The 12,350-nt window shown below is 41.7% G+C and overlaps 1 protein-coding gene across 1 annotated transcript in view; it reads left to right on the plus strand.

Moving 5' to 3' along the window:
* Positions 1-12,350, plus strand: part of Trio (trio Rho guanine nucleotide exchange factor) — a 225,379-nt gene that overhangs the window by 66,991 nt on the left and 146,038 nt on the right. Inside the window, exons 11-12 of the mRNA XM_013013843.1 lie at positions 8,616-8,785; positions 10,514-10,688. Of these exons, the coding sequence (XP_012869297.1) occupies positions 8,616-8,785; positions 10,514-10,688 (345 nt within the window). The remainder of the gene's footprint in view (positions 1-8,615; positions 8,786-10,513; positions 10,689-12,350) is intronic.

Raw genomic sequence — 12,350 nt, forward strand, 5'->3', positions numbered from 1 at the left:
AAAAAAAAAAAAGAAAGTGTCAAACTCAACAGATTTTAATAAAGAAGAATAGTTTTCTCCAATTGTGTTTTGAAATGAGTATTGATCAAAAATTCAGAAGTATAGAAAAAGTTTAATTTAAAATAAAATTAATGCAATAATGGCCAACAGAAGGAATTCTGATACCATGGTAGGTGTTTATATAAAGTCACTAAATGTATTAACATATCAGATGAATGCAAAATTACTGGGAGATATGTTATCTGAATCAATTCTTCTCAAGAAAATAGTATAATTTAAAATAACTGAAAGAAATGTAGTAAATGAAGAAACTTTCATTTGCGGGTTTGAGAAGCTTTTCAGAAGTTACCTGGTGAAGTCTTTTCCGACATAGAAATCCCCTTTATCACTGTAAAGGCTCTGCAGTGGTTGTTGGCTTGTCTGCAGCCCAATGGTGCCCTGGTGCCTCTGCTGAGGCACTTTCATCACAACTCACTTTAGAAGTTACCAAGTCTAAGGCAGTGGTGTTGAGGATTAGCTTTGGAAATCCTGCCCAGAAAGGTTAGTAGTTGGCAGTCTAGTCACAGACCTGGACTCTGATTGTTTTACCTCTCTTGCTCATTAGTGTTAATATGCTTACTTTTCTTTATCTTAAATGTTTATATACCCTAGCTGAGAGGGAGGAAGTGTTTTTTTTAATTGTTTAGTCATTCACACATTTTACTCATCCCAAAATTTCACACAAGTGATCTATAGACTGAATTTCCCAGAGAATAGAAGGAAGGGCACTTGTTCCTGGAAGATAGAAGAGGTTGTGTTTTCAGTTAGAGGACAAATTCTTTGTACCTTGATGTTAGCCATAATAGGTGATGGTTTGAAGTGTTCCCTTCAAACCAAACCCAGTTTGGGGAGCATTCCAGAACCCATTTTCTCTACAAATGATCCTGTGCTAGCTACTTCACTTCCTCTCTAGAAATCTTCAAGACTTGTACGTTGACCCCTACCTTTTAAAGTTGTTGTTGTTGTCTTTTCCTTAGTAAATATTTGAAAGGGATGTTGATTAGCCTAACATAAATTTATGGTTAAGGGGTTGGGAAGGTGGCTCAGTGGTAGAGCGCATGCCTTGCATGCCAGAGTCCCTGGGTTTGATTCCTCAGCACCACATAAGCAAAAAGAAAAAAGCCGGAAGTGGCGCTATGGCTCAAATGGTAGAGCCCTAGACTTGAGCTGAAGAGCTGAGGGACAGCGCCCAGGCCCAGAGTTCAGGCCCCATGACCGGACCCAAAACACAAAAAATATATTTATGGTTGATTTTTGTGAGGATTTTTTAGTTCTCCACATCTTATGCTGACCTCTGAATCTTCTTATTCCCTTCAGTATTATTTGTAACATTTATTCTCATCAGTTCTGGTTATAATTTTACTTTTGTGTTCCTTGTTATCTGACTTCCTTTCCTTTTCAGTGTTTTTTTTAATTGTTTAGTCATTCACACATTTTACTCATCCCAAAATTTCACACAAGTCAACTATATGATACGCAAGAAGATAGGAAAATGATGAGTAGAGTGTGCATATCACACACTTGGGACATTTTGGATTTCAAGTGCCCTGAGGGCCAGGACCAGATCTCACTTTGCTTTGTGTTCCACTTCCAAAAATTATCCTCCCTTTGTGGATATAAGTGGTGTTTCTAGCATACCCTTTTGACATGTAATAACAGACTTAGTGATTGAATGATGCTAATATCAAATATAGTAAAAGCACAAATATTTTTATTCATTCATACTCATTCATTTTCATTCCCCAAATTCATTTCTGGCTCAGTTATCAGTTGCCTTTGACATTTGTGGGTTATTTGAGGCCACTAAGAGGTGACATTGAGTTCTGCCAGTTTGTTTCTAGAATTGATTCAGAGACCTTACATTGATTTTTGTTTTTAGCAACCATGGTTTCTCATTCCTATTTGAATTGGCCTGCCGAAATTCTTGCTGGGTCAAGTAAAGAAGCCTCTTTGTTGTGCTTTGCAAACTTACACTAGGACAAGTTTTTTGTGTTGTATAATGCCTGGAAAAAGAAAACCTTTCATTTTATTGAGAAGTAAAAAATAAAGGCCTCCCAACCACCTGGAGATGTTTTTGTGGCAGCATACCACTCTGGTTTCCTTTTCTTGCCTCGCAGTTGACACTCAGACTTTCCTCTTTATACTTATTAGAACAAGGCCCGGGCTGGGGAGGAGGGGGCTGGGGAGGTAACTGGGTAGGCTATTCTCATTGCTTCTTTGTGGGCAGTTGGCATTCTCTGAACTATTTGAGCTGTTTCTCCTCTGTTCTTGTGGACTTTACTCCAGGAATGTACTGAAAGCACACTCAGTGCTTTCTTGGCAGCTATTGCTAAAGTTTTCACTCAGTCTATCCATGGTAGATAAAGTAAAACAGAAAAAAAGGTGTATAGTGCTCATTGTGTTAACTAGCTACCCTCCATTGGATTCTCTTGTTTGCTGGTAGTTCCCATAAAGAGGATGTTCACTATACTTAACTTTCTCCTCTGGAGCATCTCCCAGAGACACTACTGTATTCTACATGGAAACAGCTGCAGGACCCAGATCATAATGGTTGCCCATTGACTCAGCTTCCACTAGGATTATATGCCTCTGTGTGTGTGTGTGTGTGTGTGTGTGTGCGTGCACACACACACACAATGCATACACATGTGAATGTTAGTTTGTGCAGTTTTTATTATGTGTAGATTTGTGTTATAATGTAAATTTCACTTCTCTGGAATAAAATGCCCCAGAGTACAATTGCTAGGTCCTAGGGCCAGTGTATTTCAAGTTAAAAGAAACTGCCACCATTTACCAGAAAAAAGAAAAAAAAAAAAGACATCCCATTAAACTAATATAAGAAAACCATGGACAGCTTTCAGCTTTTGAACAGATGAGCAGTCCAGGATTTCTGTGACAAACTTTTCAGGGGGAAAGATTAAGTTCTAGCACATGATATTTAGGGAAAGTTTATTTAATCAAATCATTATAATTTGTTATAGCATTAAATTTCTTAGCTACATTTCGCAGTGCAATTAAATTGCCTCTAGGGATTCTCAGACATTTCATTTTGTTTACTTATCTAATTACAAGTGGGCAATTAAAGTGACCACATTCAGTGATAGAAAAAACTAAGAGTGTTCGGTATCTGCTTCTACCTCTTGTTATAGCCCTATAATTACACAGACTGATATCTAGTTAACACACTCATAAAAAATGGTCATCCACAAGTGTGCTAGAAAAATATAATCTTCATTAAAACAATTCAGCAGCTGGGCATTAGTGGCTCCCGCCTGTAATCCTAACTTCTCAGGAGGCTGAGATCTGAGGACTACTGTTCGAAGCCATTCCAGGCAGACAGTCTTGAAGACTCTTATCTCCAATTAACCAGCTACAATCCAGAAGCATGTGCTACAATTGGTGTTATACCTGGCTAGAAAAAGCAAACTACAGAAAAAGTAGCTAAGGGTTATATGAGAAAGACTTAGGTCTAAGCAAGGTCAAATCTTAGTTCCCAGACGTGTTAGATCTGGAAGAACTGGATATGTTGGCAATCAGATTGGTACTGTTAAGTCACTAGGGAACTGTAGGGCAGTGACTTTAAAAGTTTCCATCTTTTTTTTTTTTTAAGAAAATAGATTCCACGAATTTACTCCAGTTGAGGTCAATCTTGGGTAGAGTTCTAAAGAGGAGAGAAAGAGTGAATGAGCACGTTATAACTTATTAAATTTGTTTCATACTTTACTGGGTTTGGGGTTGGATGACAAGCATGCAGTGGAGTTAATGGGTGAAGGTTTGACTAAGCTTTTCAACATTTAAAACATTTAGACAATACTAAGGGCTGTCTGTTACAACAGTGACTAGAAAGGAGGTTGTTGAAAGTAACAAGCTAGGACCTAACCAAGACTGACCATTGTCCTCCAAAGATGCCAGGAAAATGTTTCTGGTGGTGAGGCATGACTCTTACTCAGTATGTGAAAAAGAAAGACATTTCTATTTGAGAGTGATAGGCAGATCAGAAGTGATAACAAAGATGGTAAAAGGAGAAGAAGCACTGGTCATCTCAGGTGGACCTCAAGACCAACAGACACCCTGACTTAACCTCTGAATATTGCCTCAGTTGTATATGGGAGAACACTTCACAACTGGACCTTGGATTGTTCCTTCTTAACATGAGGAAAGGCCCTGAACCTGCTTCTCCTTTTTTCCTCCTGGATATGTTCACATTGATATTTTATCATGATGCTGACTGATTTACTGTTTGCTCCCATTCATACCCTGTTTACATCCTGTGTTAATTGTCTTTCACCATAAAAAGCCATCTTTTATTGCATCTACCCAAGAATAGAAAGCCGCCATTCCGATGCCTACAATTCTTTCAATGCATATACGCAGAGTACAGTTTGTAATTTCAGGTAGATGGTGGGAACCATCCCCTGTCTCTGAAAGAGAATCTCATTTTATGCACATAGTAGATGCCCCCTGAAATTACACTTGCAAGCTGCCATTGTAACTAACTGCCCACTTCTGCTTCGTTAGTAACTGCAAGTAGCTCTGGGAAGCTATGGCTTTAATGTTATCACACTGGCTTTACAGTTGACTCATCCCAACTAGTACCTAGGTGATTGTCTTTTATCAAAAAGAAGAGAAGGGAAACAGGTACAGAGGTAGTAGCTTCTGTGTACAGAGCCCTTGTAGTAAATGAGCACTTTCACACCTCTGTGTATCTCACTGGATTTTTACAAACCAGCATTGCAGCTCATGAAGATGTCCCATCTTTGAGTACAGGGGATCATAGCTATAATTATTTTTAGGTTTCAGAGCTCTGATACTATCATGTACTTCATCAGCTCCCAGTCCGTTCCTAGTGTCCAGTGCCCTCCAAGAGTTCTTCTAGGAACCTTTTCTGACCTCCATACTCTCCCCATCTTTTATCTCCAGTTAGTAAGAAAAGGCTGATTGTTAGAGTCTTTCTCACTGTAGAACTCCAGGGTTTGTGGAGACCTATATGGAAGGAGCTGAGGTGAGGAATGTTCCTGGATCAGAGACAGCCTGATATGAGTCTCATGTCTTTATTTCAGAGGTTTTCTACATAGAACCTCATGTGTTTCCCTAGTTCATTCGTATCTTTGTATACAAGTTATGCGCTAGGTCTGTACACACACATGCAACCTGAGTTCAAGCTCCCTTCCTTAGAACTGCTATCCTGGCTTGCAAAACCCAGGGCTCATGGCTGTAAATCGGCCATATCTCTGAAGGCCTCTAGGTGGCAGTGTTGTCTAAACTTACACCATCACCAGATCAGTTTAGGGTGCCATGAACTTGTACAGAAGTGTGGGTTGTTTTTTTTTTTAACCTTCCGAAAATTTGTAATTAAGAATTTCATAGACATCCTAGAGAGTATTTTCATTACTTATTCAAGGCTATTTTATACAGTGTATACTATTTTAAAATCTTTTACAAAGAGATTTCATTTGCATTGTGTTGCATTATTGTATGTTCTTCATTGACATTGCAAAATACTTTTCTTTGCGAGTATTTTCTTCATATTGTCTGGCTTCTAGAACCAGACAGAAAAATTGAATAGGGGCAATGGACTTTTAGGTCCTTACACAGCATTTTTTTTCTTTTCTTTTGCAATATCCCATGAGCCTGTAGTCTCCTGTTCAGTTTTATCTCTTACTGGTTTCACTCTCAGGCTAGGTAAGTGAGCACATTCCACCAGGGAAATGTGTCCAGGATATTAGACAGGATATGTTAGCTGTTTCTTTTCTTCCTTTTTCTTTTTTTAAAACTACCAGGTGGAAGGCCAAAGTTTGACTCCCAAATACTCCAGTCTCTTCCTGTAGAACTCAGAAGGAAATAATTTCTATAGAGCCTAACAGACCCCTGTAATATCTTTTCCTCATACTGTGTTATTTTAAAGAGTAAAGATATTTAAATGTAGCACAATGTTACACTTTCCAGACTAACATATTTTGAATATGCATTTTGAAAAATACCTAGAAAAGAGTATTTTTATACTCACTTTTCTGAGAACAAAACTAGTAAAAGTGGCTACCTTGAACTTATTTAGCCAATACACTTGGGTCCTCTCGTTAAAGTTACTCTTTGAAGTAGGTATTATTATCGTGCCAATATCTATCTATCTATCTGTCTGTCTGTCTATCTATCTATCTATCTATCTATCTATCTATCTATCTATCTATCTATCTATCTATCTATCTATCTATCACGAATCCTGGGGCTTGGCTTCAGGACCTGTGCACTGTTCCTGAGCTTTTTGCTCAAGGCTACGGCTCTACCACTTGAGCCACAGCTCCACTTCCAGCTTTTTGTGTAGTTTAGTGGAGATAGGAGTCTCATAAACTTTTCCAGTCCAGGCTGGCTTCAATTTTATAGATGTGGAAACCAAGTCATGGATCCAGGAAAGTAATATTCCAAAGGTTATACCCTAAAAATGTTAAGTGGGGATTTCAACTCAAGCATCTGGCTTCATAATGTACTTTTTTTTTCTTATGAGCAGTGTTTTATCCTAATTATCATTTGTGGAAGAAGAATGACTTATACTATTATGGTAGCATTATATAGAATTCCACTTACACATTGTGCTTGGGCCAGTTCAAAGCAGTTTTTTTCCAGTTTTCTCTTTACCTGTATAAAGGTGAGATTTGTTACAATGTAACAAGTGTAACATGTTACGATGTAACAAAAAGGGGTGTTGAAGCCATCTTCATCCACATAGGCACTCTGCTCCACTTGTCTTACAGGCTGGGTCCTGGAGTTAGACTTAAGTCAAGAGAGAGTCACTGAAGTCTAAGGTAGTCCGGGAATCCCTGAGGTTCACATCTGGACACTACACCAGGAAAGATAGCCAGTGTCGGGGAGAGGCATGGTGCCCTGGCAGACCTGAAGCCCAGGCGAGGCCCTGAGGTCAGGCTCTTCCCTAGACTGATTAGTAGCAGTTCCTGGAACAGCTTCAGTGAAGCCCAAGTATTTAGGTGGGAGATGGAGTTCAGATTTTGAAAGGAGGAGTGAAATGAACATTTTTTTTTCTTTTCAGAAGAATATATGAAATTGCAAAGGGCTACACATTTTACAAATAAATGTCCATTTTGAGAGTGTGGAAGAGGGCCATGTCTGTATGGTGTGGATTTTATTTATTGGCATGGTCAGTCATCTGCCACCACCCTGCTGCTTGGACATGGAAGGCAGGCTGTCATCTAAGTAGATATGTCCTGGTGCGTCAGTATAGCAGATATTTTTGGGGATGGTAGGGGGAAAACAATGGAGGGGGTAACAATGTTCAAGAGGAAGTGTACTCATTACCTCACTCATGTAACTGTAACCCTCTGTATAGTATCTTTACAATAAAAAAAAAAACAAAAGAGCCAAGCAAGACAAAAAGGCCTTGAGTTTAAGCTTCAGTACCAGCAAAAGAAAAATCAAAATTAAAATAAAGAAAAAAATTACCTGTAAAAAAACCTCAATAAAATATCACAAGCTTGTTTTGGTAAGACACCTGTTATTGCTCAGAACAGCCATGTTGCTATTTGATTGCCAATGTTTCCTTGAACAAATCTCTATTCAGTTAGTTTGGTTTTGTCCTTATAATGTCAGTAATTAATGTGTCTGGAGCATTGTTTATAGAGTGCCTTCTTGCCTCTTCCTCTTTCATCTGCTCCTCTTAGTAACTTCTATAGTGGAGCGGTGGACTCAATAGACGCAGCGTGATTCGTGCGATGCCATCTCTGAGGAAGCTGGAAGTCTGTGCTCCATAGGCAGAACATATTATCAAGCCTCCAGGGCCTGTTTGGTCTGATCTGTTGCCCTTTTGATTCCAAGAATGGTGCCCCAGAGATTTGAAGGAGTCTTGGCCTTCCAGGAAGTGGGCAGTGCTCCGATTTCCAGCTCCCAGCTGGCCTGAAATAGTTTTTACTGCTCTTGCTCCAAGTTGGTGTGTCCAGGTCCCTGGTGGCAGTGGAGACGTGTGTTCATTGTGCATTCTGTGTCTTATCATGAAAGGTTGAACTGGAACAAACTGGCCCTGCAGCCCTGGGCTGAGTGCAGTTACCTCGGGGGCACTGTGTTGCCCTTCTTCCAAATATAGTCATGAATAAATTTCACCACACTGTGTGCTCTCTCTCTTCTGAGGGATGTAAACTCTGTGCCTCTGAGTGGTGGTTTAGTAATTAATAATGCAGTGTAATGCATCTACCAAGGATAAAACTCTTCATCTGCTAAGGCAGAGGACATGTGAATGCCTGTTGTGTCCAGCACATGTTCCTGTTTTCTGAGGGAGTGTTTGTATTTCCATTGCACTCCTGATTGAGCCTTAGAAGGGGAGAGTAGCTTCCCTTTCCTTTTTCTTTTTTGTGACAGTCCCTTCCGCCTTTGCCTGTTTATTTTCTCCACACAGTGGTGGCATGCTGCTTTTTTGTGCCTGTGTTCCCCTGGCCGCCCAGACTGTTTGTGGTGCTTCCTCCCTCCCTCCCTCCTTCCCTCTCTTCCTTCCCTCCCTTCCTCCCTCCCAGGGAGTACCTTCCCATGCAAGTGCCCAATGTACTGCCTGCTCACTGTGCCCTGTCCCTCTGCAGCTGTGGACATGGCTGGAGGAACTGCAGAAGGAACTGCTGGACGATGTGTATGCCGAGTCAGTGGAGGCTGTGCAGGATCTCATCAAACGTTTTGGGCAGCAGCAACAGACCACACTGCAAGTGACTGTCAATGTGATCAAGGAAGGGGAGGACCTCATCCAGCAGCTAAGGTGAGCCTTGCTCCTTACCTGTGTTTGTGGAGGGAAAATTGGCTTTCCTGTTACCTAAAACGATAGCTAAGATCACTCTCCTTCTTGGAGAGAGAAGAGAAAGATGGGTGAAAAAGAGAAGATGGTGTGGGGGGAGGAAGAGAGGAAGAGAAACACATGGATTCTCACTTTCTGCTGGAGTTCCCTTCTTCCTATGTTTTTGAGCAAGTAGCTCTAATTCTCTTTCCTACTAGGTGGAAAACACGATACTTGTGAATTCAAAGGAGAGCAGCAGCTTTCTTTTTTTTCTCTCCTTTCTTCCTTCCTCAATTTTTTTTAGTTCCATACTTTTTTTCTCATTACAACATAGACCAGTAAGCCTCAAAATTTAGCTGTAAATATGTCCTCTTTTTTTTTTTTTTTCTTTTTGGTCAGTCATGGGGCTTGAACTCTGGGCCTGGGCCTGGGCGCTATCCCTCACCTTTTCAGTTCAAGGCGAGCACTCTACCACTTGAGCCACTTCTAGTTTTCTGGTAATCTATTGGAGATAAGAGTCTCATGGACTTTGCTGCCCCGGCTGGCTTTGAACCGTGATCCTCAGATCTCAGCCTCCTGAGTAGCTAGTATTACAAGCGTGAGCCACTGGTGCCCAGTTTAAACATATCCTCTTAACATCTAGGAATTATAAAATTTCTTTATAAATAAGTGAATCCCAACCTCCTAGAAGATCCTCAGGCCCCAGTGACCTGCCTATCTCATGCATGGCAGCAAAGGTGCCTTTTTCTGTTGCTGTGTTTTACAGTGCTGGGGATCAAAACCAAGCCTCTCACATGCTAGGTAAGTGCTCCACCTCTTAACCCTGTCTGAGGCACCATCACATCCATCCATGCCTAGTAGGCCATGGGTGTGGCAGGATAGTAACTCCCAATGTACTTACTACAAGACAGGAAACTGACAGATTTGGAAACAAATTGAAAAAAATTCATTTTATTGGTTCTTGGGGACTACTTACTAAGCTGTAGCCCTCTATGTGTCATTCAAGATGATTGATAGAATCTGGGCTGATAGCCTTATATGCTACTGCATTTTCTTAATTGTGTAAAAGTAAAGTTCTCATTAATTACATTAAAGAGCAACCTCCCAAGCAGTGCAATTCTCTCACTGCTCTAAATTGGTATCAGCTGGGGCTGGGAAGGTGGCTCAGTGGTAGAGCGCTTGCCTTGCATGCCTGAGGCCCTGGGTTCGATTCCTCAGCACCACATAAGCAAAAACAAAAAAGCCGGAAGTGGTGCTGTGGCTCAAGTGGTAGAGCGCTAGCCTTGAGCTGAAGAGCTGAGGGACAGCGCCCAAGCCCAGAGTTCAGGCCCCACAACCGGACCCAAAAAATAAATAAATAAATAAATTGGTATCAGCTATTTGCTCTTCTTAAAAGGGGAAAGTGCTCAAACTAAAACTTCACCAGAAAAATTTTCTGTAATTATTAGACTGCTTTGAGAGTGATTTAGAAACATGCCATCGAGTCACAGATGCTCTGCAGCACATCCCCGGGTTTGGCAGGACCACGGAGAGGAAGGATAGTGGGGTTTTGCAGAGCGAAGCCTTTTCCATTTTCTGAGACAAAGTCCAGCTTCCTGCCAGCCTCTTCCCCTGAAGATTTGAGTTGCCGGATCTGATGTCTAACAATGTGACACTTTCTCATCCAATTCCTGTTTGTCTTGTTACAATCCCGCTCTCTCCCTGCCCTTACAGGGACTCTGCCATCTCCAGCAACAAGACCCCCCACAATAGTTCCATCAATCACATTGAGACGGTGCTGCAACAGCTGGACGAGGCCCAGTCACAGATGGAGGAGCTCTTTCAGGAGCGCAAGATCAAGCTTGAACTCTTCTTGCAGCTACGCATCTTTGAAAGGGATGCCATTGAAGTAAGTGTCCAATACCCTTGTCTTCCTATCTGGTGGGAGATGCAGACCCCCTAGCTCCTTTCCCCTTCCTCTACCCTGTCCTATGCCTCCTTGTGCTCAGCCCTCAGAGGTCAGGGCCTCATTCTGGGGTGAGAAACTACAATAGGATCAGCTGGGAAGAGCAGAGAGATGGGATAAAGTGTAAGAATCGAAGCCGAGCAGCATTGAGAGGAATTTGCAGACAACGCCTGTGAAACAAGGACATTTCCTTGCCTAGGTGCATGTGAGGCTTGGTCAGATGGCTGCCCAGCACTTGCCTTCCCTGAAGCAGACAATAGCTAAGGCCGCCACTCTCACTTCTTCTCTCTCTTCCCTCTCTGTGTTTCTCTTCCTCTCTTCCTCCCCCCACACCATCCTCACTTTTCCATCCATCTTTCTCTTTCTCCAAGAAGGAGAGTGATCTTTAACTATTGTTTTAGGTCCAGGAAACCTAATTTTCCTTCCACAAAGCTGCCCTGAGATTTTCTATCATTTCTACTTAAAAATGCATTTTCATACCTTTATATGTGAATAAGAGAAGTAAATACGCCTTTTAACTGTCTTCAAAAAAAGTGGTAGTTCTGAATTCTGTTCTGAGGAAGCTCTTTTCTTGAGAATTTGATGTGCATACAGTAGTAAGTATGGGTGAACAAAACTAAACTCTCTGAAACCTGATGAAAGAAACTCAAAATCCCCTAACCTGTGTAAAGCCAGGATTCTGGTCACAGAGCTAGCAGCTGCAGCGGACCCCATGATTCCTCAACTCCCTATTGGCTTTCTAGACGTGGCCTGCATTTGTACAGGAATCTGAACAAAGCATGCAGATCTGAAGGGCAGGGCTTCTGAGGACTGCTGGCTTGTCCTGAGGCAGAACTCAGCAATGGTACTGGGGGTGGGGGCGTTCGGGCAGATCAGGCATTGAGGAGCCACGAGGCTCGGTCATGGGAATGGCCTTGCACAGACAACCCCCACTCATTTGGTTCCCTTGGCTTTAAGAAGAACCCTTTGTCTGTAATGTGCCTGCTGTGCCTTCTGTCCTGTCTGTACACCTGCACTAGGTAGAATAAGGGACCCTTTCTTCTCTACCTTTGATTATCTGTTTTGTTTTTTGTTACTGTGTTGTTGTTTTTTTGTTGGTCGTGGGGCTTGAACTCTGAGCTTGGACACTATCCCTCAGCTCTTCAGCTCAAGGCCAGTGCTCTACCACTTGATCTACAACACCACTTCCAGTTTTCTGGTGGTTCACTGATTGTCTGTTTTTTTCAACTTTCAGCACTGGTTTTCTCAACTTCAAGAGCTTTGGTTAAAGAAAGACTTTCTTGACTCTTTGCAACATTATCCTCAGTTAATAAAAAGAAAGAAGTTAAACCCTAACACCACAATGCCTGGTCATCCTGCTCAAGTGTAGTCCGTCTTGATCTTCAGGCCCACTTACAGCTATGCAGTAGGGACGGGACCTACATGTCCCAGGGTGCCCGTGGGATTCCAGATGGCCACATCTTGTGAACAGAGACCAGGCAGATCTGTTCCTCTCTAGCTGCAGTGGACTTACTTTTTTGAAACTTAACTGCTTTTGAAATATTTTCCACTAAGAAACACAAAGCAATCATAAGCATTAGTTGAAGTAATTCTTCTAGGACATTT

Source organism: Dipodomys ordii, unplaced genomic scaffold, assembly GCF_000151885.1.
Source record: "Dipodomys ordii isolate 6190 unplaced genomic scaffold, Dord_2.0 Scaffold21, whole genome shotgun sequence".
NCBI classification, from domain to species: Eukaryota; Metazoa; Chordata; class Mammalia; order Rodentia; family Heteromyidae; genus Dipodomys; species Dipodomys ordii.